Raw genomic sequence first — 27,864 nt, 5'->3', positions numbered from 1 at the left:
ATTAGTCAGGGTTATTCAGAGAAACAGAACCGACAGGAGATACATATATAAACATATATATGAGAAAGAGAAGGAGGAAGGGGAAGGGAGAGGGGAAGAGAGAGATTGATTTACTGTAAGGAATTGGCTCACACAATCATGGAGGCTTGGTGAGTCCAAAATCTGCAGGGAAGGTTGGCAGACTGGCGACTCAGGGAAGAGTTGCAAGGGGTCCAAATGCAGTCTGCCAGCAGCTTTCCCTCTTGCTATGGTAGGTCAGTCTCTGTCCTATTAAGGCCTTTAGTTGATTAGATGAGGCTCATCCATGTTGCGGAGAGTAATCTGCTTCACTCAAGTCCACTGATATAAATGTTAATCTCATCCCCAAAACACTTTCACAGAAATATCTAGAATACCGTTTGACTAACTACTGGGGCATTGTGGCCCAGCCAAGCTGACATAGAATTAATCATCACGGATACTCTATATCTGGTTAAGTAAATGCCCTTCCATTCCTAACATATTAAGAGCTTTTCATAAATCTTGCATTTGGTTGAATTTTATCAAGCAATTACTTTTATGCTATTCTCATTTGGTCCATACCTTGTTAAATCAAATTTAACAGGAAAATAAAATATCCTTCAGTTCACTCGTTGCATACCCACTGCCACAAGCCATGTTGGTCAGAGAGCAGATTGCCAGCACAGACCCAGGAGCAGCGATGAGGCAGCTTGGAGGGCCTTCCTGTCCCTGAGACAAGCCCTGGGTCTGGGCCTTGCCCAGGAGGGGCCCACAGGCTGCAGGAAGAGCCTTGCACAATCCACATGGAGACTGTGGGTGGGCCTGACAGCTGCCTGAGTTGTAGGCCTCACTTGGATCAGGATGGGGCTGATGAGACCTCAGGTAATCAGGGAGCCTGGGGTAAGAGCAGCTAGTTGGGGGGCGGTGGCAGTGGGAGACAAACCTGCTCACACGCACACATGCACACTCATGCATCAGGGGTGGCCTTGAGCCTCAGTCCAGCCGGCTCTGGGACGCACAGAACTCTGGCTCTCTCTGGCTTTAGAGAAAGCTCCCCAAATGGAATAAGTCTTTCTTTCTTTCTTCTTCTTTTTTTTTTTTCCTACTTGTGCCCCTGTCAGTCCCCAGAACATAGGTGCCCTGAGTCAACCAAACCTCAAGGTTGAGGGAACAGTCCTCCAGACTGCCGAGTCTGCCCGGGACTTCTGACCCCACTTGCAAGGGAGTTACCAAACTGCAGCTTGAGGGAACATCCCCTTTACAAAAGAGCCCTCGTGACACCAGCTGGAAGTTCAGGGGTCCCGGGATGACCCTCACTTCAGATCAGCTGGCTACCAATTCCAGGGTCCCCAGCACCTCAGCTTTGATAATTGGCCAGAATGACTCACAGAACTCAGGAAAGATCTCTACTTACAATTACCGTTTATTTGACAGTGAGAGGGTACAGACTGAAGCCAGCCAGAGGGAGAGATGCACACGGCAGAGTCTAGGAGGGGTCTAAACACGGAGCTCCCAGTCATGCCCTCCCCACACAGTCACGGACCCGACGGTGTTGCCCTCATCCACCACAGTGTGTGACAATACCCACAGAATATTACCAACTAGGGAGATTCACCTGAGCCTTGTGCAGAGTTTTTCCTGGGGCTTGATCACATACTGCCCATGAGGCTGACTTTGGTCTCCACTGGTCTGTCAGGCTCATGGCTTTAGTCCCAGTTCTTCTAGTCCCAGTTCTTAGGCAGCAACTAATACTGACTGTTCCAGAGTCCCCATCACAAATCACACTATAAGGCTGTGCAGCGGCCAGATTCCCAGGCAAACAAAGACACTCCCGTCAGGCAGGCCATTCAAGGGATGAAGAGATCACCGCTCAGTAGCCCAGAGCAAAGGCCTGACCTCTGTTCAGGTATGGTTAATTCTTCATTGTACAGTAGGACATGCCGTAAAGTAAGTACCCAAACATGCAGTGTGGTGTGACAGCCTGGCTTGATTTTAAAGCCTCCAGGGACGATTGGGTGACTCAGTTGGTTAAGTGTCCAACTTCAGCTCAGGTCATGATCTCACGGATCATGGGTTTGAGCCGTGCGTCAGGTTCTGTGCTGACACCTCAGAGCCTGGAGCCTGCTCAGGATTCTGTGTCTCCCTCTCTCTCCTGAAGTATTTCTTCCTCCCCCACTCATTCTCTCTCTTTCTCTCTCTCAGAAATAAGTAAGCATTAAGAAAGAAAGAAAGAAAGAAAGAAAGAAAGAAAGAAAGAAAAGAAAAGAAAAGAAAAGAAAAGAAAAGAAAAGAAAAGAAAAGAAAAGAAAAGAAAAGGAAAGGAAATCTCCAGTTCCAGTGCTGGCTTTGCACTTTTGAGTTTAAGTTACTTAACCCTTATTCATGCCCAACAAAGTTGGAAGGCTCACAATTGCTGATTTCAAAACGGACTACATACTACAGCCATCAAAACAGTGTGGTATAACATCAGGATAGACAAACAGATCAATGAAAGGAGCACAGATAGACACCCTTGCGTTCACAGCTGATTTTTCAGTGAGGGTGTCAAGACAATTCAGTGGGGAAAGAACTGCCTTTTCAACAAATGGTGCTGGAATAACTGGATATCCACATGCAAACAAGTGAAGTTGAACCCCTATTTCACACCATATACAAGAGTTAACTCAAAATGGACCAAAGACCTAAATGTAAGGGCTAACACTATAAAACTATTAGAAGAAAACATAGGTGTAAATCTTCATGACCTTGGATTAGGCAATGGTTTTTTTAAATATGCCACCAAAAGCACAAATAGCAAAAGAAAATATAAATGGCACCATCACAATAAAAAACACTTCCATGCTTCAAAGGATATCATCAAGAAAGTGAAGAGGCAACCCATAGATTGGGAGAAGACCTGCAAATCATATATCAGGGATCAGGGATTTGTATGTAGAAAATATAAAGAACTCTTACAATAATAAAAAGATACATAATCCAGTCAAAACGGGCAAAAAGATCTGAATAGATAAAAGAAGAAATGCAAAAGGCCGACGGTATGTGAAAAGAGCCTTAACATCATTAGCCATTAGGGGAATGCTGATAAGATACGAAGATACCACTTTGCACCCACATGGACAATTAAAATGCAAAAGACAGAAAATAACGAGTATAACAAGTGTCAGCAAAGATGTGGAGAAACTGGAACCCTCGTGCAATGCTGACAGCAATGGAAAATGTTGCAGCAGCTTTGGAAAACTAGCTGGCGGTTCCTCAGAAGGCTAAGCAGAAAATTACCATAAGACCCAGCAATTTCACTTCTAGGTATACATGCAAAGCAATGAAAAACACTGTCCACATACAAGTGTGTATATGATGCTCATAGCAGCATTATTCATAACTGCCAACAAGTGGAAACAACCCAAGGGCCCATTAACCAATGACCATTAGGTGAAGTTGGGCCATCTACACAACGGAATTGCATTCAGCCTTGGAAAGGGGTGAAGCAGAGATACCTGCTACAATGTAGATCAATCTTGAACATATTACGCTAAGTGAAAGAAACCAGACGCAAAAGATAGGATTCCATTTATATGAAATAGAATAAGCAAATCTGTAGAGACAGAAAGTAGATTAGTGGTTGCCTAGGGCTGGGGAGGGAGGGTTGATGTTGACAACTAAGGGATGAGGGTCTTCCTTCCGGGGAAGTGAAAATCTTCTCAAAATGATGACGGTGGAAGCAACCCAAGGAAAAACCACAGAGTCATACACTATAGATGGATGAATTATGTGGTATGTGGATTATAGCTCACTAAAGTTGCTTACAAAGAGTATAAAAGGAGGATGAGAAAAAGGAGGAGAGGACGAAGAAGGGACTCTCAGGACATACTGTGATTCCTGAGGCCCGGAGCCACCTCTCAGTCAGGCCATCCCTTGCCCTGCTTGTCCCCACTCCTAGTCTCAAGCCTCAAGCGTGTACCCCAAATCTGTTCTGTTCAGCATGAAAGTAGTCACACATGCACTTTTGTCCGGTCGGACCACTATTCTACACTCTGGTCTGGTGAGGAACTCACTTTCAGCTCCTCTCAAGCCAGCGATGAAAGTGAGGGAGAATTTGGGTCGTGAGACTGGCTGCCGAGGAAGCCCAGGCCTGGGACAGCCCAGAACTCCAGCCCAGTGAGGGCTGGAGGGCTGTGGCTGTAGCCAGCTGTGCTCGGGTTAAGCCCTCAGCCCCTGGAGGGTCTTCAGGGTGCCGGGTCCCTGAGCAGCCTCAATTCTGTGCTGTTGGAGGCCTGGCCCCCAGGGCCCGGTGTTTCACGGCCATCCTCAAGGCCTGCAGAATGGCATCCTGGCTGTTCCGTACATTGTAGTCACTAAGCTGCAGCAGGCGATCAAAATCTTCCTCCTTGTAGGTCATGTTGAATAGGGAATAGGGTGAGGCGGTCCCAGTGAGATCCACCTGGCCAGCTGGGAGCTCTGTGGGGCTGCGTAGGACACCTGTCCAGAGAGGGGAGGGGTTAGGAGTAGGACCCAGAGGCCTCCAGGGGTGGGCAGAATGAAGCCTTGCGACTGGGCACAGGGGGGCGCTATTCCTCACTGAAGGGGCTCCTTGCTGTCCTCTGCCCTCTATGTCCTTTGCCCTGAAATATAAATGTGGCTAGTATATAAACACACTATTTTGAGATCTGAAGGGTTTGCTGCTCCCCACACTTCCTCATAGCAATGCACTTCCACTATAAAGGGAACCTCACAGTATCTCTCTGTATCACCTTCAGGGGCAAGGTGGAAACAGTGGGACAACAAAGTCAGGTCAGTGAAAGATTCAGCCAAGAGTCTGAAAACCAAAGGGATTTTTGCTTTGTAAGAACCAGTCTTTGTTGAGAGAGAAAGAGAATTCCGCAACGTGGGCTGAGCCTGTTAAGGGTAGAGCTGGAAGGTTTGGAATTAGAATGGGAACCAGCAAGCCAGGAATAACGTACAAAGGCAGAAGTTAAGTTTTCCCACCAGAGGAGTTAAAGGTCTGACCCATTGACAGGAGGTGAGGATTGGAAGGCCTGTGATGAGGGTTTACATTTCAGGGGCCCCAGAGTGGAGTCCCAGCTTCCTGAGAAAAGACGGCAGGCTGGGCTGGGGTGGGAGGGCAGAAGCCAACTGAAATCTCAGGTAGCTTCAGGGGAATCTGAGAGCAAGGGGCCCGGGGCCTCTCTGTCCTGGCTGTCTAGCGGTCCAACAATGTGGGGCCTAAGCACAGGTGGAGATGGCTGCAGACGGGGGGACAACGCAGACCTCTGGTACAGGGATTCCCATACACCACCACGGAACAGGACTGCTGAGGAGCCCAGGTGTAGCTAGGGAGGCTGGGGGAGGGGTGCCTGGGGTCATGACAGAGGACAGCATCACAGTGACTGTGCCAACAGAGAGCCCCTGTGAGGATGCAGCACCCACAACAGAAGTCAGCACGCTGCCATGTCCAAAACTGGGTGGGACTAGCCTGAAGACCCCCTCCCTTTGCTGGCTACAGGAGTGCTGGGAAGGACCCAGGCAGTGCCTCTGAGGGTCCAGGCTGCCAGGCTGTTAGGAAGGGAGGGGATACCTTACCAGGGGCTGAGTGGTCCTTGAAGGAGGCATTGACCAGTGGGAAGTGCAGCAGGACAGGGGTATCAGGGTGAGTGGGGTCCGAGAAGAGGTGGCACTCTGTTGGCTGGTGTTGGTCCTGAGGGTTGGGGTCCACTCGAGGGAATGGCAGTCCCCGGGCCCGGCAGTACAGCTCAGTCTGCTGCAGCGTCTGGTTGGGGAGAGGGGGGCCCAGAGAGAACCAGCTACTTCCTGGCCATCCCAGGTCAGTGCTCTTGAAAATGCTAGGATAGCTCTAGCCCAAACTGACTGCTCAGTGTCAAGACAACCTGGTTCTGACCTGCGTGGGGTCTAGTGCCTTGGAGGGAGGTGAAGGATTCCAGTGGTCTTCAATGTTGTTTGGTTAAAATCTTTAGGTGAGGTATAGACCTAGCACACTTGCTCCCACTTGGGATTCAAATCTGGGTTATTCACAGGGCACCTGGGTGGCTCAGTCGGTTGAGTGTCCGACTTTGGCTCAGGTCATGATCTCACGGCTTGTGAGTTCGAGCCCCACGTCGGGCTCTGTGCTGACAGCTCAGAGCCTGGAACCTGCTTCGGATTCTGTGTTTCCCTCTCTCTCTGCTCCCCTCCCCCCCCCCCCCACTCATGCTGTCTCTCTTTCTCTCTCAAGAATAAATAAAAACATTAAAAAAAAATTTTTTTATCTGGGTTATTCAAATCCCAGAGCCTAGAGAGCCTCAGTAGGGGACCCACTTCTGTTCCTAGGTCCCCCCCAGGGGGGCCTGAGGGGATGGATGTGGACAGGCCAGGGTCTCCTCCCAGTTCTGTCTAGCTGTTCTTCTTGGGGTGGGTGTGGTGAGCTACCTCCCATCTGCCTGTCCTGGGAGCCCAGGGCCCCAGTACCTTCATAGCCCTTCTCAACCAAGGACCCTGGCAGGAGTCTGTGGGTTAGAGCCTGTCACCCTTCCTTCCCCTTGGGGACCCAGGAAGTCAAGGCCAGTGGCCCAGTGGCCCTTTGCTTGCCCCTGGAGCATGGCCTGGCTCCAGGCCCCAGAGGGTTCCCATGAGGTAACCAGAAGCACCTTAAAGGGTGAGGATAGGGAGTAGTCGAAGGAGAGTATGAGGTCCAGTCTGCGGCCTGGCCGGAACATGGAGGGACAGCTGGTGTTGAGGAAGTAGCCGCCATCTACCAGGCAGAGCTGTGGCTCCTGAGGCGTAAGCTGACCAGGGGTGGAGTCTAGCTCACAGTCTGATGGGGGAGGCAGTGATAGTCAGAGGCAGCCTCTCCACCACAGATCATCTACCTTTCATACTACATTTGCCTCCATGTCCCCTTCTAACTTCTGGAATCACTCCCTGAAAGCACACACCACCCCAGCCCTTCCCAAGACCTTCCGCAGGCCAACCCCGGAAGGGAATGCTATGACCCCACCTCCCCCCAAGTCCCCCGCCGGTCCTAGCCATGGTCCATTTCCACCTGGGAGCCTAAGCCTGTCACCTGGGGATACACGGCAGGGGCCCTTACCTGCCCAGGTGGAGAAGTCTCTCTGGCTATAGTAGTCCTGGTGCAGCTGGAGGCCCCGAAGGAAGTTGAGACTATGCTGGTGGAGCGGCCTGCCTGTCAGGAAGCCCTTAAATGCCTTGGCCAGCATTGTTCCGGGTTGCAGCCAGGAGGCCTCCAGCCGTGAGGAGGTCCTCACGGAGGCAGGAGACTCCTCTGGGTTCAGAGAAAGACGTTGGTCCAGTGAAAGGCCTGGAAATGCCTGGCCCTGCCTCCCCTCTGATAGTGCCCTCCCCCAAGCACCTGAAGAGGAAGTAGACTCATTTCAGGCTCCTCGCACTGTCCCCCCTTCTCACCCAGGTTCTTAATTTTGTCCTTGACACGCTGCTTCCAGGTGTCATCAGAGCTGATGAGGTCATACCAGGCATCCAGCAAGTTCAGGGACAAAACGTTGCTCCAGATACCTGAAGGTCAAACCCCCACCGAAGTCACCCTCAAGCCTCAGCACCCTGCCTCCCATCACCTGGAGGGTGGGGACGGAAGAGGGGAGTCAGGTGGGCTGCCCCTGCAATGGCTTTTCCCCACAGCCCAACTCCAGTTTCCCCTACCTCCAGAGGCTCTGCCAGACCCGAGTATGGGAATCATGTCTGGGCAATGAGGCCTGGCCCAGGACTGGCTAGAATCTTCCGAGTGACCATCACTCACCTTCCAGAAAGCAGATCCGGGACTCAGGGAGCTTCCTCATCAGCCGCCCCATGAAGAACTCAGAGCCAAAGAGATCAGAAGGGACAAAGGCTCCATACTTCAGGAACCCCACCTCATAGGGTGAAAACTCTACCCACTCTGTAGGAATAGGAGCAAGAGGCAGGAATGAGAGGAGAGTGGGTTGAGGAGAGCCCCAGCTCTGACAGGGGCCAAAGACACTGCCCCCCCCACACAGGCCTTAGCCTCCTCTCTGCCTGGCTGACTCCTGGGCTCACCACTCCTCCACCCAGCCCCTTGACCACATCCCCACTACCCCACAACCAGGAGAGTGGGCTCTGCTCCCTGGCTCATTAGCCCATCAGAACCTCCTCCCTTCCAGAAGGCTGGGCACTCTGTGTAGGAGTTTCCTGTTTGAATCCTCTGAAGGCCTGCTGGGTGCACAGGAGGTATGCACATACGTGTGTGTATGAGTGTGTGTGTGTGTGTGTGTGTTGGAAGGTAGTGTGGACAGGACTAAAGACTGTACCCTTGAAGTCCAGGGTCTCCAGATGGTTCTCTTTGACGTTGAGGCTCAAGTAGAGGGGCAGAGGGTTCTGGCCCCGCTCCAGTGCAGCTCTCTGTTCCGACAGCTTCTGATCCATCACCTGGGGTGGGAGGCATGAGGGCTTAAGTGAGGTAGGGAGCATCCTGGAGGCACAGGCTGAGGGGGAGGAGGCAGCTCCCCGCTGGAATTTGGGTGGCATGGGTGGGTGCACCCATCCAGTTTACACTCCCACCCCCATATTCTGACCAGATTCAGGGTCACCATGGAGGACTATGGAGGTTGTGCACTGCACATGTCTCAAAAGAATGCCATTCACAAGGACTACTGTGTCAACAGCAATACCCTACCTCTGCTCCTATGATTCCGTTGGCCCCATCCTTATGGGTTCAAGGGTGGAGTGGATGTGGGCCCTGACACATGGACACAAAGGCACACACACACATACATTGCTTTCCAGAAAGGACACAGGAATCCCCTTTCAGTACACATTGTAAGCTCTGTCGGGGGATGGGCTGCCCCTTCTAGATTCACATGGATGCAGTTCAAGTTTCAGCCCTTCCAAAATGCTTTCCGGTCATCCTTGCCTCTCCCTCTTCACCCCCTTCTTTCCTGCTTTGCACAGTTGAAGTTGTACCCCGTTGATTAGTCTTGCCTCTGTTTCCAATTTTCTCTTCAATAAAACTCCAAGTTCTGCCTTGATGGCAAGGACTGTGGCTCGCCTTATCAAGGAGCCTCCACAGAGCCTCACGGAGTTCTAGGAGCACAGAAAGGTCTCCCTCTATCCCGGACCAAGGATGCAAATAGGGTTCATTTCCAGCATCAGCAAGGTTAATGGCGGTGGCTGGCTGGAGCCCCACCTGGGGAACGAGGCTTCCACAGGTTCTGGCTGCTTCTGCCAGACACAGACACACCGTCCCTCTCTTAGGCCCTCCGAACTGGAAGGCACCGCACTCCGTAGCCAGACCTAGGGGTTTCCCAAACTGCCCTATCAGCCCTTATGATCTGATTTACTTGGAGAATGTGCTAAATTAAACATACAGATTACTGGGTTTCCTCCTGAGAATCAGCAAAAACCACTTAGGAATTTGCTTTTTCTTTGGTCTCACCAGGTGATTCTGATGATCAGCAGATGTACGTCCCAGGATGCTAGCCCTACCTTTCCAGTGAGGAAACCCCTCCCACATGCCCAGTGTAACCCATCTTCCCCCTGCAGCCTCTGTCACTGATGCATCATCTTTTCCCCTAGTTCTGCACTAGTGCCCAATAGGACTTGAGTTCTAGGGAAACCACAGGAAGAATCCCCAAATATAGCTTAAGCCCCTGGCACTATTTGTCATACGTACAAGTCAGTCCCTCGGGTGTGAAGTGTGTATGTAGTGAAGAGAGGGGGATCTTGATCAATACCTGCAATTTCCCTTCTCAAAGGGTAATAATTCTCCAATTCTCTTCTTTTTATTTAGGCATCCTGTTTGTCTGCTCCTTTGTCTTGTACGATGAGGGAAAATGTGTCCTTTATTTACTCCAGATGAACCATTTCTAACCTGGGGGAGAGGGTCAGCACACTCCACCATTTCCTGAAATAATACCCAGCCTTCTTCTTCCTTTTTTTTTTTTTTTTTGTGAGAGAGAGAGAGAGAGAGAGGAACAGAGAGACTGGAAGAGAGAGAACAGAGCAAGAGGGGGAGAGAGAATCCCAAGCAGGCTCCACACCCAGCATGGAGCCCCATGCAGGACTCAATCTCACCATTGTAAGATTATGACCTGAGTGGAAATCGAGAGTAGGATGCTTAACTGACAGCCACCCAGGTGCCCCTCTTTTTCCTTTTAATAGCTCAGCAGGAAGTGGTGGCAAGCCTCTGGATCTCCAGACCCCCAGTTTCCAAATGACCATCCCCAACCCTTCAGAGCACCAGTCTGATGACTCAGGAGTCTCTCTGAGGTGTGGAAGCTGAGTGCAGTGTTGGCCATGGGTTCATGTGGTCTAGGCACTGCATTGGGGTGGGGGGGTGGAGGGGGCGGAACTAAAGGCAAAGCCTTTCTGTCTAGAATTGAAGAAAAACACGTAAGACCTTCTTAACTCAGGAAAACATGAGAAAAACTGAGTTTCTTCCTGAGGAATGGTGAGTAGATTCTAAGCAGTTCAGTGCTTGCCAGCAAAAGATAAAAGAAAAATGTGTGAGAGACATAGTTTGAAAAGCACTGATTTTAACTGGTGTATTTTCAAGCAGGTTTTTACACAACCACGACAATATTATAGAAGTGTGTAGACTAATAACGTCGTTCTGTGTAAAGTTCAGGTTATACTGTTTCTCTAATAATACTTAATATTAATGAAACTGTGATTTGTTATGGAGTTCTATTTTCTGACATGTAAAATGACTTTTGGAGCCATGGATTGGTATAGCAGGGAGATAATAAATGCTTCTACCCAGCAACTTAAATTTGAAATACATACTACATTTTTTCTGATTAAATAATTATTTTAAAAAGCATGCAATGGGGGTACCTGGGTGGCTCAGTTGGTTAAGTGTCCAGCTTCGGCTCAGGTCATGATCTCATGGTTTGTGAGTTTGAGCCCACATCGAACTGTCTGCTCTCAGCACAGAGCCCACCTCGGATCCTCTGTCTCCTTCTCCCTCTGCCTCTCTCCTGCTTGCACTCCCTCTCTCTCTCTCTCTCTCAAAAATACATAAACATTAAAAAGTTTTTAAAAAGCATACAGCAAATGTTAGCTTTAAGAGATAAGGCATGATAACTAAGAAAAAAAGACTATTTGAAAAGCTTTAATATTGAAATAAAAATTTTAAAACCACACCAGTGCTCATTTTTAAGGACACATTGTTTGTTCAACAAGATCATAAGATTTTTTTCCTGTGAACCAAAAAAAACAAAACAAAACACAAAAAACCAAAAACCCCAAAACCTTAATAAGTTTGTCTTTTAAAAAAAGACTATAAACCTTGTACATAAAACCATGCACGAAGTCATTACTGGAGAATTAAAGGGTAATTAAATAAGAGTGTTCTTTATAGCCTCAGATCAAACTGCATTTTATAGCACATCATAAATAAACTTAAAAGAAGCTTCTCCCAACTCTATAGTAACTATACCTCCACCAGACGGGAAAGCCACTAATAAAACACTGTATCCTCACACCAGAACATGAACGTAAATAATAGACCTAAACAATACACAGGATGTATTAATAAAATAAAAATATTTCAAGTAATTACATTGGTTTTATAAGTTTAATGCCATTTCAATAAAAATTCCAAAAATTTTCCCATGAAACTTGACTGGCTGATTGCATTACACGTATAGAAGAGCTAAGGCCCAAAAGGAGCCAAGACAATTCTGAGAAAAACCAAGGTGGCAGGTGGGGGTAAGTCAGCCCTGTCAAATACCGGCATGTACTACAAACGTGGAGTCACTAAGCCAGGGTAGTGTTGGCACAGGGAATCGGCCCCATTCGAATAGAAGAGAGCTCAGGAAGGGTCCCGTGAGTGTGTGAGAGCTGACAAGTGAGACAAGTAGCAATGCAGACTTGTAGAGAAAGAAGAATCAACAAGTGGCATTAGGAAGGTTTGCTATCCATATAGGAAAAAAAAAATGGATTCAAGTCCACATAATACTTGAAGATATATTCTGAGTAGATTAAAGTCCTAATTGTGGAAAACAAATCTTTAATACTTTAATAAGGGTATATAGGAAGAGATTTTATAACTTGAGGAGGGAGAAAGATATCTCTAGCAAGACCCTAAAAGCACAAACCATAAAGAACATAATGAGACACTGGATTATATTAAAACTATGCGTCAAAATCTAATAGAACTGATAAAGGATTAATATCCAGAAATGGATAATAATATATTAATATTAATTATTATTTTAATTATTTTTAAATATTATATTTATTATTTTTATATTTAAATTATATTTAGATATTTTAATTATTATTTATTAATTATTAAATTTATCAAACATTTATTAAATATTAAATTATATATTTATATTTATATATTATATATTTTATATATTCTATTCTATACTTAGATATTATAAATTAAATATTAAATTAAATATTTATTGAATATTAAATATTCTTAATTATTAATATTAATTGCTATTAATTAATAAGTATATCAATATCAAGGAAATGGAAAGCTATAACAAAATTTTGTATAGCACCCATAAAATGATCAAAAAATTAAAATTTTAAAGAGCACGTAAGAAAAAGAAACCATGATACATTGATGGTAGGGGTGTGAATTAATGAAGCCTTTTTGGAGAACAATTTGGAGAACAATTTGGCAATAGGTAGGAAAGCAAACGATACATGTGCCCAATGGCCTGATAAGTCCACTGCTGGGTGTGTATTTTCAAGACTCAGAGAATCTCTAACATTTGTGCACAAGGGGACTTGTACAAAACCATTTGTACAAGTAACATTATATTTTTCTTAAGGATGTATAATAAAAGGTGTATAATAAGATAAACAATAAAAGTAAAGTATGTTATGCACTTATGTTTTGTATTATACAATACAATAACGTGTAAGACCGAAGATATGAGTGTGATGATAAAACCAAATTCAGGATGGTGGTTCCCTCTGGGGTGGGAGGGAAATGGGACTGGGGAGTGAGCCACAGGGGGCTTCAACTCTTTCTGTAACATTATATTTCTGAGGCTGGTTGGCGAGATTGTGCATATTCATTACGTTATTCTTTCTGCTTTATGCATTTTCTTATCAGGATTTTTATATCTTGATAATCTGAAGATTATCATAATATTTAAATAAGAAATACTGATTTTTATAATAAATATTTTTAAACTAATAAATACAAAACAAGAATGGTTGGTAATTTCCAAATAGCATTGTGCTTGCCAGCAAGAATAACATTTAAAGAAAAATTCAAAGCAAAGCCATTTTTGGCACTCATTCATTTATAAAAAATCTTTCCTGGTCAAACTCCTGATTCCCAAAAATAAGAAAGACAAGAATCCTTTCTCTGCTAATATATTTGATAGTTTACTTTTAATTATGAATGCTGACCTTTTGTGTTTTAGTTGTTCCACATACTTTAAAAGAAACATTTGCATAATTATATGTGGTAAAACAATAGTGGGAAAAAAAATCACTGATTTCAATATCAGTTAATGTAAGATTTAACAGTTGACTTACTAAACTTTCCTTAAAGAAGCAATGTAAAGGGGTGCCTGGGTGGCTCAGTCAGTTGAGCAACTGACTTCAGCTCAGGTCATGATCTCACGGTTTGTGAGTTCGAGCCCCGTGTCGGGTTCTGTGCTGACAGCTCAGAGCCTGGAGCCTGCTTTGGATTCTGTGTCTCCCTCTCTCTCTGCCCTCCCCCGCTCATGCTCTGTCTCTCTCTGTCTCAGAAATAAACATTAAAAAAAAATTAAAAAAAAGAAGCAATGTAAAAAAAAATGCATACCCTCAGTTTTGTCTTAATGGTGTTACAATAACAGTAAAGAAATATAATACCTAATACTTAATGCTTACTCTATCCCAAAGCACTACAGAATGCTCACAACAATGCCTTGAGGTGAGAGCTGTTCTCACTAAATCTCCCCTCTCTCTCATCCCCCCTGAACAAATGAGAAAACTGAGGCACAGAGAGGTTAAGTAACTTGCATAAGAACATAGAGCTAGTAAGAGGTACTGAGATTAAACCCAGGGAATCTGGCTCCAGAGTCTGTGCTTTTAACACTGCCATGAAGATAGAGAAGAAGAATACATTCCATATTGCAGTATTGATAAAATAAAAATTGCTCAAGCAATCTCTCTGACACCCAAACATAATGTGAGACTTTCATCTCACTGCCGAACTGACTTTGGCATTGACTGGTCCCTAAGCTCTTGAGAGATCCATAAATTTCTATTTTGTGGCAATGAACTGAAGAATAGCCTGATTCACAAAGGCAGCATCCCAAAGTAGGGCAGACACTGAGACACTGTGGTTCCTACTTCCTCTAACCACAGATCCCCGTCTCCCTCAACCTGTGGGAAATGCACACACAACTGCAAGGTTGCCCTGGTCCCGCAGGTGCACACACCTACCTGGCCATGCAGCATGGACTCCAGCACGAGAGCCCACAGGTCCACAAAGGTCTTGGGGTGGCCCTGCTTAGCCCGCAGCTCCAGCTCCCGGCAGTAGCTTGCTAGGCGCTCTGGGGAGAAGGCCTCCAGTTTGCTCTTGGCCAGGTGCTCTCTAGCACATTTGATGGGCCCTTCGAGGTCCCCCTGTGACCACTCTGGGTCCCCGTAGAGGTGGGCCATTGTCCTGGGAGAATAAAGGGACAATATGGAGGGAGACGGAGGTCCAGCTTGGGTCACTGCAACACTTCCCTCCCACTTCTCCCAACACGGCACTCCTGCAGCTAAGGCCCTGCCCATCTAGAGAATGTGTCTCAGGGCTTTCTCTCAGATCAGCGCTGTCCAATACAATGTGAGTCACATAAGTAATCTGAAATTTCCTAGTAAGTACATTTTGAAAAAGAGAAGGCTAGTAAAAATTAATTTTAATAATATGTTTTAATTCAATATATCTAAAATTTGTAATTTCAACATGTAATCAACATAAAAAATTGACATAAATTCATATTTTTCAAACTAAGTCTTCAAAATCCTTGTGTATTTTATAACGCATCTCAGTTTGGACTTGCCACATTTCACGTGGTTGCTATCCACAGGTGACTAGCAGCTACCGCATTGTATGGAACAGATCTAGACCCTACGCCCATCTTCATGGGCCTGTCCTCAAGCCCTTTAAGATGCTGCATGTCAACAGCTATCACCTAAACTCCTCAGCGTTTACTCTTCTTTTACTCCTTAAAGTCACATTTCAGTAAGACTCAAAGGAGTGAATCTCTAACAGTGAAAAGCCCCACCTCTTCATAGGCAGAGTCAGATACACGGAGGCAGTGGTGTCTTCAGGCAAGATAGTATCTCTCCATCTAAATTTCTTCATCTATGCGTTAGGGGCAGTAAGAGAAACTACCCTAGGGAGTGTTATAAGGATTTAATGAGGTAACAACAATTAAAGAGAAGAGAGCTACCAATTTGGAGTTCCTGGTACTTATCACACATGTTAAGTGTTTTACTTGGGCTGTCCCATTACAGTCCTATGAAGTATGTACTACTATTACCCCCACTTTGGAGATGAGTCAACTGAGAATCAGAGGAAATAAGTTGCCCAGGAAGTGGTGTTGCAGAGACTCAAACCCAGCTCCTTCTGAATCAGCTGCCTTATACCTCTTCGGTAGCATGGAATGATGTCCTACAATGCCTCTCCCATGGCAGGACCTCTGTAACATCTACTTCCTCCCTTTTGAGAAAGTCACTTTTGGCACCCATCAGACTGGACTGCTCACACCCATGTGGCTTCCTCACAGAGAAGGTTCCCCTGGTGTCTATTCCACTCCCCTCTGGGACCTGATCATCTATGTCTTCCAGTCCCGGGGCCCTCACCATGTAGAGCCTGAGATGCCACTGAAGTAGGTCACACAGTCCAGGAGGCCCAGCTTCTGTAGGGCCAACAGGTGGCCGTAGAGAGACGTCATGGCCCGGGCACCTCCTCCTGTGGCCATTATGCCCACAACAGGGACCTGGACCACAAACAAAAATAGGCTGGCTTAGCAAGGACTCAGGATGAAACTACTTCCTGGCTCCAGGGAAGGGACCTCATGGCCAGGGCCTGATTGGAGTTGGGATTAGAGCTAGTACCCAGCCCCTCCCCCAGGAAGTGACAGATCTCAGCCCCGGACAGATCCCCAAAGAGAGTGAGAACCCCAGAGCTTACCCCCTTCACCACCACCCCCTACCCCGCTCCATGTCCACTCCCATGTCTGCTGACTAGAGTGTCTAGGGAGGGCATAGGAATCGGGTACTTCCTTAAGGTCATTCCAAGGTATTGCACCCCCAAACCTCATCCTCCTGTAGGTCTCTGTCCAGCTGCAAGACCTGCTTGAGAGCCTTGGCCACCACCTGCTTCCTCCTGCTCAGGAAAGCTTTCTCCTCTGCACACAGATCAAAGCCCAGGTGCATAGCCAGCTCCTTAGGGCTGGGCAGTAGAAGATCCAAGAGTTAGGGGACACCGCATAGCTCAGCCACTGGTTGGCCAAGCCCACAACAGATGCCAAATAACCTCCCTTCTCCCATCCCCAAAGGCCAGCCTTTGCACAGCTCTCCCCTGCCCCATGATCATCCCTCACTGTCTCCCACAGATATGAAAGTCCCTTACCAGCCCTCAGTCTTGAGCTGCAGCCTCACTTCTGGGGCCTGAAATCAAAGCAAGAGACTGAACTAGGATGTCTTAGACCCTGGAGGGAAAGTGGGTAGACCCTGGGGGCCTGGGCTCCCCATCTTTATTCTCACTGGCACTTCCCATCCAGTTGAAGCCACTTACGTTTGTAGCAGGAACGTTAATGGTCACCTCCTTTCCCATGGCCAAGGACCTTAGAGGCACAGTGAGGTGCTCAGCTGACTTGTCTGAAGTCCAGGCATTCCTTTCCAACCTCTGGAGGGAAATATTCATTCATTCAGCCAATCCTTACTGAGTATCTAGAGAGTGATCCAGACACAGTCCCTCTCTGATAATATGAAAATAATCACAATATTTATAATTATTATAATTATGGTAATTAAAATTACTAATTATAAAAATTCTTGCTAATATTTATGGTTCTAACTGAATTATGGTATGAATTTATAATGAATTAGGTAATGAACAGATGTTAGTAAGTGTTGTAAAGGAAAAAAAATGTTGTAAAGGAAATAAGCAGTGTGATATGATACAATAACCAAAGGTGGGGTGTGCGGGGTCTATTTAAGATGGGGAGTCAAGGAAGCCCTCTCTGAAGAGGTGCTATTTGAGCTGAGATCTAAAAGGAGAAAGAGGAAGTAGAGGATCAGGCAGCCTTGAAAGGAGTCAGAGGTAGAAGAGAGAAAGCACTTGGCATGTTAGAAAAGCAAGAAGAGACAAGTATGGCTAGAGCAACATAAAGAGGGGGAGTGTGGACCAAGATGAGGCAACAGAGGTGGGCAAGGGCCAGGCCTTGTGGGCACAGATATGGGATTTTAATCTAAAAGCATCATTGCAGGAGCCATTGAAAAGTTCAGACAGTCTGACAAGGCATAACAGCCCCCATGCCCACTTGAGGCTCCTGGTGATTTCCCTGTCTTGCCAGGGGCTTAGTGTCTAACTGGGGGAGGCTGGCAAGGCCACAGGAGCCTGGTGTTGGCCTGAGAGGGGCCCACAAAGCAAAGACCTACCTTCAGATGCCCACTCAGTTCTGCCTCTTGGGCTGCCATGTAATGGAAGCGGAAGGATGCTGTGCCTAGTGCAGAGGTCTGTGTGTCTTCATATGAGCCCTTCAGCACCAACTCCAGCTCATCCTGATCTAGGGAGAAAATGGGCAGATTAGCACAAGTGGAACAAGAGCCAGGAATCCCAGCAGGGTCCCAGGGAAATCGGCAGTGCTGCTTGAACTTGGCCAAGGCCTGGGAGCCCGGGCCGGTAGACAGGATTCTGGAAAGAGCCCTCCCCAGTCTTCTGGGCCCCACAACCCCCATGGGACTCCTACCTCCTGCTACATAGCCTCCTCCAGGTCAGAGGACCCTCCTGCCTAGAGGAGACTTGTTGCCCTTGTCCAGTGCGGGCAAGAAGAAAGAGGCAAGCTCTGCTCGGCTGCTCACCTCCCACTCTGTACAGGTTTCCAGTCACCCCATCTAGCAGAGACCAGACCTGGTTCTGAGCCACCCTCAGGCAGAAGCCAGACCTGGTTCTGAGCAGGCCTCACCTGTGACCGTGGCTGTGCTCCCAATGCTGACCAGATGGACATCCAGGCATGACAGCTCTCGGGCCTGGGGCAGACCATATCATGGGCAGGGGGCTCTGGAGGGAAAGCTGAGGTCTCCTTGGCTTTGCTCTCAGAACCCCTCTGTCCCAAATCCACCACACGCAGAACGGGAAGTGAGGGCCAGAGTGGGACTGGAGGCAGAACCCCTGACTCGAGACACCTCTAATCTGCTGCAACTGCCAAGTCAGGTGTTCTGGAGCAGCCAGGAGAGTCCAATCTCCACCCTGCACACCCCACCCCCCAGCTTTCCTAGATTTGCCAAACATCGGGGATCCTTGAAGGCCACCCAAGCCTCAGACACCGTTCTTTCTTCTCTGTGTTTCTCTGGACTCAATCTGGAGAGTGTGTTCTACCATAACTGCCCCCAAACAGTAGCGTGCAAACCACTGGTCTATGATTGGAGAAGCCTTTACAATGTTAACAATGAAGGTACCTCCCGGCTGTCCTCCTGTTGACCTGCTGGCCAAATGAGCCCGCAGAATTCTCTGTAATGCCTGTCAGCTGACACCCACAGTCCACCCGGCTCTTGTTACCGATGCTCTCCTGTAGATCTGCTGACTTTATCAACACACCACTGGTCTCCATCACTCAGATAAAAAGCAGCTGCCTAGGTATGATGATTTTACCGTGCATTTGTAAAAGTGATACTAGCCCATCAAACAGGCACTTGCACAACCCTGAGGGTAAATGCTTTCTTCAGTTTGAGACTCTATGTGCCTTACCTTACCTTAGGCCCAGCCCTGCTCCCAGGTCATGGCTGTGTTGCTCACCTGTGAGCTTTGAGTAGAAAGTGCATTGGTTACCACTGCAGCTTTGTGAGCTTGCTCTGTTTTAGAAGAGCTGACCAGGACTGTCCAGTGTCTCAAGGAGGAGCTGACTGACCCCCTGACGCTATCCCAGAGCCCCCAGATCGGAAGCAACCACACTGGAAACTCCCTCTGAGCCTCTGCTACTTCAGTACTAACACCCCAGCCCGGCCTGGCCTTCATGACTCGCTCACCACCTTCCAAGGCTGAGAACTTAAGTCCATCACAGGTGACAACACTGTCAGGAACACCTAAAATTCCCCCAACACTCCCTCAGCCATCCAGCCTTGGGCTACAACCTCCTCTCAGCAGAGCCTCAAACTCTCTCTCTCCATATTCCCTGAAGGCCCTGGCCCCTCCAAGCCCCAGCCCCTGATCACAGCCCCGGTAACCACCTATCTGGGAGGCCAGGGGTGGTAGTACCACAAGCCTCTGTCCCTGCCTGTCCTTTCCGCACCTCCTACCTCAGTTTCAGCTCTGGGGCCCCTCCCTCAGATGCCCTTACAAGCCTGAGGAGAGTGGTTACCACAAGGACGTTGTTGGTGATGAGGTTTTCTGGGCGTTCTGACCTGGAAAAATCAAGACATCAGGAGCTCAGCCTGGCAAAGGTGAATACTCCCTGCACTGGGCTGTCCCCTCACAGGCCAGCCTCCAGCCTCCCTGGGGCCTCCCCAGGGAGATGCTGAGGGACCCTAAGTCCTGGGTACCATTCATGAGGGGGGTGCTTCTGAAAAGTGCAAGGTGAGGAAAGAGAGGGACAGTGGGGCCAAGGAAGCAGTGACTTTCCTCTAAGACCCCCCCCCCAGACTGGCAGGGGTGGGGACTGAGGGATGGTGAATCTGGGTCAAAGACATTTCCCTAAATAAATCCTGGGTCCTGAGACACTCCCCAGACTGTGTGATTGTTACTCACGTTTTTTCCATCAGGAACTCCACGTCCAGCTCCTCCTGTCCCTGAAATCAAAGATAAACAAGTCATCAACATTTACACATATCTTTGGAGTTGACACAGTTCTTTGACAATGCACTGTCTCATCTCGAGCAGCGTCTCAGGGATGCACAGTATAACAATTCTTCCCACTTTACAGATGAGGAAATTGAGGCTTAGGGAAAGATGGTCTACCTGCCCAAGTTACCTACAGCTGATAAGTCTGCAGAGAGCAGTTCTCTCTTCTTGGCAGGGCTGAAGAGAGGGATGAGCACAAGCCTAAAGAGGCTTAAGGACACCCAGGGCCCATCTCCTGTTCCTCTTGTGGGGACCCTGACCCCAGAACCCTGCCTTCCCACTCCTTACCTGCTGGAGAAAGAGCAGAGGCCTTCATAAAGCAGGCCTTGGGTACCACGGGAGATCAGAGGCAGTGAGCAGGAGTGATGGATCCCACAACTGCCCCAAGAGTTAGTTACCCTGAGCTGTGTTTTGATGGACATTAGGAAGTTGTTCACCACTGAAACCTTCCTCCCATAGATGACTAAAATCCCTCCACGGAGTGATTCAGTCTGTAACAGTCTAGTTAAGCCTTTTCCTTTCCTATTAATGTGTCAATCTCTGGGCGGGATTGCCATCTTTCCAGAACGAATTCAACCCAGCAGCATCCCAATAGATAGGCAAAACTGTAACTTCCTCAGCCTGGAGCTGAGAGAGGTGGGGCCCAAGGGGATCCCCACCCACCTGGGGACGCAGGGAGAAGGTCTTCTGGAGCAGCTGGCCAGGGAGGACTTCTGAGACGTCATAGAGAATCTTGAAGCAGGCATCATCCTCCGTGACTGGGTCCTCATCATAGACGTTTAGCTCCAGAATATTCTAGGGACCAGAGAACAGCAACTTGACACATTATTTACTCATTACTGTACTTCACACCTGTTGAAACTTTACTTGATGTCCAGGGTCAGGAAAGATTATTATGCCTCCATACTTTGTACTTCAAAATAAAAAGGATAGTAAAGCTTCAAAGCAGTAAAAGAAAATCCAGCAAAGTTCCTAATCTCCCCCACCCTTTAATTGTTTTTTATAAAAAATAAAATCCTTTCAGTGTTTCCTCACCTCCAATCTCCCCCCACCCCCTGCCGCCCCCGCCGCCACCCCAGCTTGCTGGTCCCCCAGGGCACCATATGTACCAGGAGCTTCCATGCATTTATCTCATTTAACCTCACAACAACCCCATCAGGAAGGGATTCTTCCTGTCTCCCTTCCACACACGGCCTTAGAGAGGACCAGCAACTTGCCAGAGGTCAGACTCACAGCCAGCTGCTGGGTCACACATTCTCTCCCACACAGCCCTATCCAGGCTGGGAACAAAGACACCTCCCCAGTGTCTCCGACTGAGCCCTGGAGGGAAATGTGTTCCAAAAGAAGGATATAGCCTGTCCTTAGGAGGGTGGCCCTGGCCTTTACCTTGACCCGACTCTGGATCAGGAAACTGAAGGTCTCATTCCATACAGGATGACTGGAGTTGGTGATTGTTTTGGTTTTAAACTTTGTCCCAGGTGCAGTGGGCAGCTGTAGGGTCACGTAGGGGTCTGCCTCACTCACTGCCAACATCAAGAGAACAGTGTCAGAGAGAATTCCTTACACTCCTCTCCAGGGGACTCACCAAGTTCCTGCCACAACCAGCCCAGCCCCCAGGTTCTCGCCTGGGCCTTTCCCATAGGGTCTGGTCATCTCTGCACCCCTGGAGCCCAGGAAACCATTACTCACACAGGTCAGCCCAGCCCAGGTTCCTGGCCTCCAGGACCTTCACAGTAAGCCGCCAGCAAGCAGAGGCCTCCACCTGGAGAGAAATAACAGACTATTCAGTCCTTCCCGCCCAAACTCGAGCCCACCAGTCTGTGCTGAGGTTTCTCCTAAGATGCTCCATGATGCTGCATGGCATTCTGGGGCCAAATAGCCTGTGCCCACCACTGTCCTCGGGACTGTGGTTCCAGGCTGTAGCAGTCAAGGCATGGCAGGCCACCCAGGGGGTGGAATTTGTGGGATCCCCTCCCCTTCAGGGACAGGATTGCACAGTGCGGTGGTGAAAGCAGGGAAATGAGGGCCAAGGAATGGCCACCACACTGGACCTGTCACTTTGGGGTTGCCCCCCACCCAGGGCCCCCAGAGAGGGCAGCCCTTTGGTGAAGCATGTGAGTCTGCTGTTCAGCACCCCTCAGCCCTCTGGACAGGACATGGGACTCGACACCAGGGAGGCTGGGCCCTGGGAAGCCCAGTCATCTGTGACAGCCATGGGCACTCACCCTCTCTTGAGTGTGAAATAGGAAACTCCAAGAGCATCAGGCCATTACCGTGAGCAAGACGCCATTGTGAACTAAGGCACTGGGGAGGCCACATTAGCCCACAGACAAAAAGCCCAGTGAGGAGGAAGAAGGAACTGAGTGGGCACAAGTGCACAGGGGCAAAAGGAGCAGAGGTGGTGAAGGACAAGCAGTAGGCAAGTAGGATGCACCAAGTCCTGCTGGGGACAGGGCACCCGGGGGCTATCCTCACATCCCTACTGCTGAGGGCCTTGCCACTGCCTAGATCCCGGGTGCCTAGGGTTTCTGTTCTTCTTGAGGTCTGGCTATGGAGCTGCTACTGGGCACCCTGCGCAAGGTTCTTAACAGCAAGTCCCTGCGGGCTGAGGTAGAGGTGACACTGTGCTTGCATGATAGACATTCGGCCTCATGTGGTGGGGAGATAGTGCTGCGATGACACCAAGGAGCTTTCTTGCTTTGTGCCCTCCCACCATCAGTCCCTTCTGTGCCCGTGATCCAGAAGTCTCCTGCCAGGGCCCATCTCAGCTCTGCACAGACGCTGCCTGCTGGGGGCTGCCTCAGTGTCCACAGACCAGCTCTCTATTCCCACAGAGAAACTTAAAGAACAATGGGCCACAGCAGGGTCGCTCAGGACCAGTGCCCTGTGGGTCCGCACATCACTGTCCTGCGCCTTCATGCTGAGTATCTTTGTCATTCCTGTCAGCTTTCTGGCAGAGCATACGTGATACCCAACCCCCCCCCCACCCCGAACCCCCTATAAGGCCTACTTGTTTCTCCCTTGTTGGGGCTTAACTCCAGTGACACTAGCAACACTTTGACCCTACACGCCTTAAGCCAGAGCTTATAAATGGTAGATATTTCATGGCTTTTTAGACACCTGGTTCCATGTCCTCCCTGCACCCAGATTCTATCACTGCCTGAACAGAGGAAGTGCTGGCTGGGGTCCTGGGGCGCAGGAGGGAGCTGTGCTTCCATGCCCCACTCCAGGACAGGGCAAGGACAGAGGCAGCCCCTGCTCCCCCTCATTCTCGAGGCCACAGCCTGTGGGCTGCTCTAGAGCCACATGGGGCTTCTAAGTGTCCCCAGTTGCTCCTTTCCAGCCAGTCACCGTGCCCAATTTGAGCATTGTTGCCCATTTCTCTCTCTGGTCACCAAAAGCCTCTCAATCGCAGAAAGCCCACTGTTCCCTGGCGGGCTATTTTTCCAGGGTGAAACCCTATTTCTTGTCACACCTAAAACCATCAATGTTGCAGAGCACCAGAGGATGGGCTGTGACAGTAATTACAGTGACTAGTTACTACTGAGGGAGGTGGAGTGGGGTGGTCAAGGCAGGCTCCCAGCCACAATAGCTGGATCTAAACCCTGGTCCTCTGCTTACTTGCTGTGTGACCCTGGACAAGTCACTAAACCTCCCAGTGCCTCCAATTCCTCATATGTAGTGGAATTAGTAGAGGCTAAATGTGTTAACACCTGTAGAATGCTTAGCAAAAAAGTAAAGTTTCCAGATGATTGCTCTTATTACTGTTTAGTAAGTGCTTGTCATATTTCTAGATGCTGTACTAAGCATGTTATGTATTCCAACTTGATTTATCCTCCTGACAACCTCCTAAGATAGTACAAGACGGTATTCTGCTTTCCTCCCATTTTACAGATGAGAGAACTGAGGCTCAGAAAGGTCAACTTGCCGTAGGTCACAGAGTTAGTAGATGACATAGTCAGGATTCAAACCCAGATCTTTAAGGCCAGAGCTCATATCTCCTGTGCTGTTCTACCTTCCCAGGACTTTGCTTCTTTGTAAAAGCATGCAACTTTCCCCCACTGCCCTGTGGATATATAGACAGCAGAATTTCATAGATTTGTTTTAGACCAATATGAATATTGAACTAACTAATAGGATTCTCCTGAGGGCACTGCGGCTTCCCCTTCTCTTTTGAAATGTCCTCCCATCTGAAATCATCCCATCAATCCTTAATTGATGACTGACCCTGGATGCTTATGGAGAGCTTCTCCAGCAAGGACCCCCAGCCCAGCTTCCCGGAAGATCCTGGGAGTACCTCCCTGCTGAGAGTGTCAGCCACTGTTTCTCCCAGGGCCTCCTCCAGCCTCCTCCCTATGGAGAGACTCAGTGCTGACCCTGGCTCAAGACAGGAGATATGACCCAAGGAAATTTAAGGGGGCTAGAGTCCCCATATAGGGGTCTGGAGTATCTGTGACCATGGGGTCTTCATCAGGAGGAGAAAAATGAGCAGGCTGCCTTTCCCCCTGTTGGCACCCAGGGACCTGTGTGGTAGAGGAGGTTGGAGAGAGGGAGGTTGGAAACTTCAGGAACAGCCTCAGGCCCCGTGTCTCCTGAGTCATGCTGAGCTGATGCTCCCAGATCTCACAGCAGGCACGTTCCAGAGCAAGTCCTGGATGCTTCACCTGTCCTGCCAGCTCAGCTCCTGCTGCCAGGGCAGGCTCCAGTTCCCTCTTCCAGCAGGAAAGACGCTGGGTGAGGCCACTACTGAGGCTGCCCCAGGAGCCGACTTGAAGGCTGAGGGTAAAGGGTCTGGTCTTGGGGACTCAGTCAGTCCCAACAACATCAGCTGCAGGAAAGGTGTTTTCCAGGCATGTGGGCCGACTCAAGCTCCCAGAGCCACTGCACCTTGAGCTTCAGTTTTGCCCCTGGGCTGGGCCTAGAGCAGGCAGAGGGTAGCAGGAAAAGATGCCCGGCCTTCCCCAGGGAGATAAGGATGAAGACAGATACTTCAGAAACTTCCACAGCTGGAGGCTGTAGGCTCAGGGGCTCAGGCTCCTGACGGGAGGAACAGATTGAGCCCGGGCTGTCCAAACCCTCCACCACCAGCTCCTGCAGCCTTGGGTTCTTCCCAGCCCCCCATCAAGGCGTTTACACTAATGTCCACCTTGGAGGGGGTGGTCTTCTAGACCTCAGGTTGACACGGGCTGGGGCAGTAGGTGTCATCCTTCAATGGAGGGGTGTCTCTCTATCCTTCCCCAGATTGCCTGGTCCCTGGCCTGAGTCAGGCAAGTCTTCTGCAGAAACACCAGTCTGGAACTGCTGGACTGGATCTGACTCAGGCCTGGGTCTCAGGGTCAAGGTTCCAGAGACCTGGCAACATCTGAAGAATGAGGCAAATGCCTCAGGACAGTGTGCTTAGCACACTTAGCCCCTGTCATGGCCACTGCCTGGGGCACCAGGGGAGACCTGAGGAGCCAGTCCCTCTGGCCTTGGTCCACAGCAGAGGAAGACAAATCTGGGCTAAGGGGAAGCACATGGAAGGAGTGGGGCTAGTCGTTTATAGACCTCTTTGGCCTGGTTGCAGCCTCATCTCTTGGGCCCGGGAAGTAACTGGCAGCGGGTGGGGAGTTGGCCTGGCAGACCTCCTGAGACACACAGGGTGGTCCCTTGGCCCCAACCATTTCCAAGAAGTTCACTACCTGCAGTGGTGAACTATGGGCCTGGTGGGGTATCCTTTGGTGACACGTAGCCACTGTGTTCTCTGATGCAGCCTGTGAGCTTTTGTGGGAAGGAGGGTAAGAGCCTCTAAGGGGGCTACTGGCTGATCACTCACAGTGGAGAGGGAAGGCTCTGGTCTCCCAGGCCCTCTACTTTTATGAGAGCTGATCATCTATCCACCCCACCCACTCCCCATCCCCAAACACAGAACCCCTTACCTTCTACTTCCCACCCTTGGCCTCTGCCTAGGCTGAGACCCCAGCTCTGGGACCCAGGCCTTTGCCAGAGGTCAGAATTACCTCGGTGTTAGCTATGTCAGGCTTCTCAGAATGCACCCTGGCCCCAGGCCCTGCCCTGAGCGATGCCCAAGGGCTTGGCAACACTGTTACCTGGTGAGGATGGCCAGGTGGTCCCCTAGTTGTCAGTCTTTCCATACTGACACTCCCAGGCTCCAGCTCCTCCCAAAATGCCAGCTCCCTCGCTGGCTGGCAGCAACTATTCCAAGGGAATGGGACTGTGAATCTGCCAGGCTCCGAGGAGCCATGATCCTATAAACAGGTTGGGGCTCCACCCCCCCAAGTCACTCCTTTAGCCTAGCACCTTCTCCTCTTCCCCAAGAGGCTGGGCCAACCAGCATCTCCAGAAACCTCTGGCAGGGCTCCAGGGCCCGCAGGTGGAGCACCCCTTTCAGACACGGAGCATCAGAATTGCAGATGCAGCAAGGAGGGGAGACGAGTCCTAGGAGCAGTGGCAGGAAGCTGGTTCTCCTGAGGCTGAAGGTCTGGGCCAGGGTAGGGGCAGAACTGTGGCAACTGCAGCCCAGCCCCAGCCTGAGCCAGATGAGCCTCTCAGGGAGGAGGGGAGAGGAGGGCTGAGCATATGAGAGGAGATAAGAGGCCAGACCTCCTCAGCAGCTCTCTGCCACCAGGATCCTGGGGATGCTGGGGTGGCCGGCCCTGTGCAGAACCTGAAGAGCTACAGGGGGCTCTGGACTCTGGTTCTAAGCCCCTCACCCTCAACTGTACCCTCACTCCTTTCCTTTGGCTAATCCTAGGAATTTAGAGGATTTTCATTAGACTCAAATGGCAAACCTACCACATAAAGGTAACAGAGACAAAACAGGAAACTCTTAGACTATGGATACCACAGACGAAGACTTTGTGAAGTCACCTGTTTAAACTTTTCAGTGTACACAGTGGCACGAAGTGTTCTCCTAAAAGGATGTGAATTCGGTGTTTTCACTGTCAGTTCACTATGTAATTTAACAATATGATTTGTTTTTCAAGGCAAGTGAAACTGAATTAATGTTAACTTAGCACAAATGGATCTAAAAGGTATTATTACAGAATTGGCAAAAAAGAAAAAGAAAATTAATAAGTCTCAAAAAAGTGAAAAATAATTGAATGGGAAATATTTCTAATTTGTATGAGCCAGCTATAAAATCTAATGGAAAAGTCAATGTAAAACATAGACAGCTATGAATGAAGAACAACTTATTCCAAAGTGAGTCATACATGAAGCAATGCACAATGACCCACAGCTGGTGAGTGGCAGAGCCCAGGATTATGCTCTCTGGACTAGAAGTCTGTGTCCCCTTCACCAGGCTGGGCGTAGCCTAGCGTGGAGCCCACCTACCTTCCATGACCAGGGCCAGTCTCAGAGCCATCCTTGAAAAACACATCTCACTGAGTGAGTAAACATCTCCCTGAACTGATGTGGGCCTCATCTGGAACCACCAGATTGGCAGGGGAAGCTACAGAGGCAGAGCTGAAGCGTCACCTACCATGAGGTAACCCCGAGTGCCAGCCCTCCACACATGCATGGCAGGGCCAGGCACCCCCACCTCCCCAGAGGACAGGGTCCCTGGGCTCAGCTCTTTGGACTAAGAGGAGAGTTTTGTGCTCAGTTTACTTCGCCTGTGCAGTATGGTGTGGTTGATGCTGAGCCTGGTAAAAACCATGGCATTCCTGACTCAGAGATTCTCAGCTTGAGCTAGTGCCCATGGATGGAACTTGGGGCACTCTGAATAGTTTCTGAGATTAGGTGCAGAATTACGTGGGTATGCGTGCATGAGAATGCTTCTGGAAAAAAGGCCTAGAGCAGCACTGTCTAATAGGAAAGTCATGCAAGCCACATATGTCTTACTAAACTTTCTAGTGGTCACATTT

The 27,864-nt window shown here is 49.1% G+C and overlaps 1 protein-coding gene across 1 annotated transcript; it reads right to left on the bottom strand.

Annotated features, from left to right (window-relative positions):
* Nucleotides 1-1,097: 1,097 nt before the first annotated feature.
* PLA2G4D (phospholipase A2 group IVD) lies at nucleotides 1,098-27,490 on the bottom strand. Its single transcript, XM_015064968.3, has 20 exons — nucleotides 26,086-27,490; nucleotides 21,686-21,758; nucleotides 21,383-21,519; nucleotides 20,660-20,791; nucleotides 19,904-19,944; nucleotides 19,518-19,560; nucleotides 18,126-18,189; nucleotides 17,599-17,726; nucleotides 16,733-16,843; nucleotides 16,568-16,605; nucleotides 16,252-16,387; nucleotides 15,796-15,932; nucleotides 14,386-14,608; nucleotides 8,289-8,406; nucleotides 7,763-7,900; nucleotides 7,414-7,521; nucleotides 7,082-7,273; nucleotides 6,639-6,805; nucleotides 5,578-5,764; nucleotides 1,098-4,476 (listed from the first exon to the last, which is right to left on the bottom strand). The coding sequence occupies exons 1-20, from the start codon at nucleotides 26,128-26,130 to the stop codon at nucleotides 4,250-4,252; spliced, it is 2,445 nt and encodes an 814-aa protein (XP_014920454.3). The 5' UTR covers nucleotides 26,131-27,490; the 3' UTR covers nucleotides 1,098-4,249.
* Between the last annotated feature and the right edge of the window lie 374 nt (nucleotides 27,491-27,864).

The sequence above is a fragment of the Acinonyx jubatus genome, chromosome B3 (genome assembly GCF_027475565.1).
Source record: "Acinonyx jubatus isolate Ajub_Pintada_27869175 chromosome B3, VMU_Ajub_asm_v1.0, whole genome shotgun sequence".
NCBI classification, from domain to species: domain Eukaryota; kingdom Metazoa; phylum Chordata; class Mammalia; order Carnivora; family Felidae; genus Acinonyx; species Acinonyx jubatus.
This window is presented reverse-complemented; position numbering and strand designations above follow the sequence as displayed.

Coding starts and splice junctions, on each gene's coding strand:
- PLA2G4D (XM_015064968.3), bottom strand. CDS start 26,130: ATGGAAAGACTGACAACTAGGGGACCACCTGGCCATCCTCACCAG. Junction 15,933..16,251: donor GAGACCTACAGGAGGATGAG/GTTTGGGGGTGC, acceptor TTTGTGGTCCAG/GTCCCTGTTGTGGGCATAAT. Junction 14,609..15,795: donor GGCATCTCAGGCTCTACATG/GTGAGGGCCCCG, acceptor TTATTCTCCCAG/GACAATGGCCCACCTCTACG.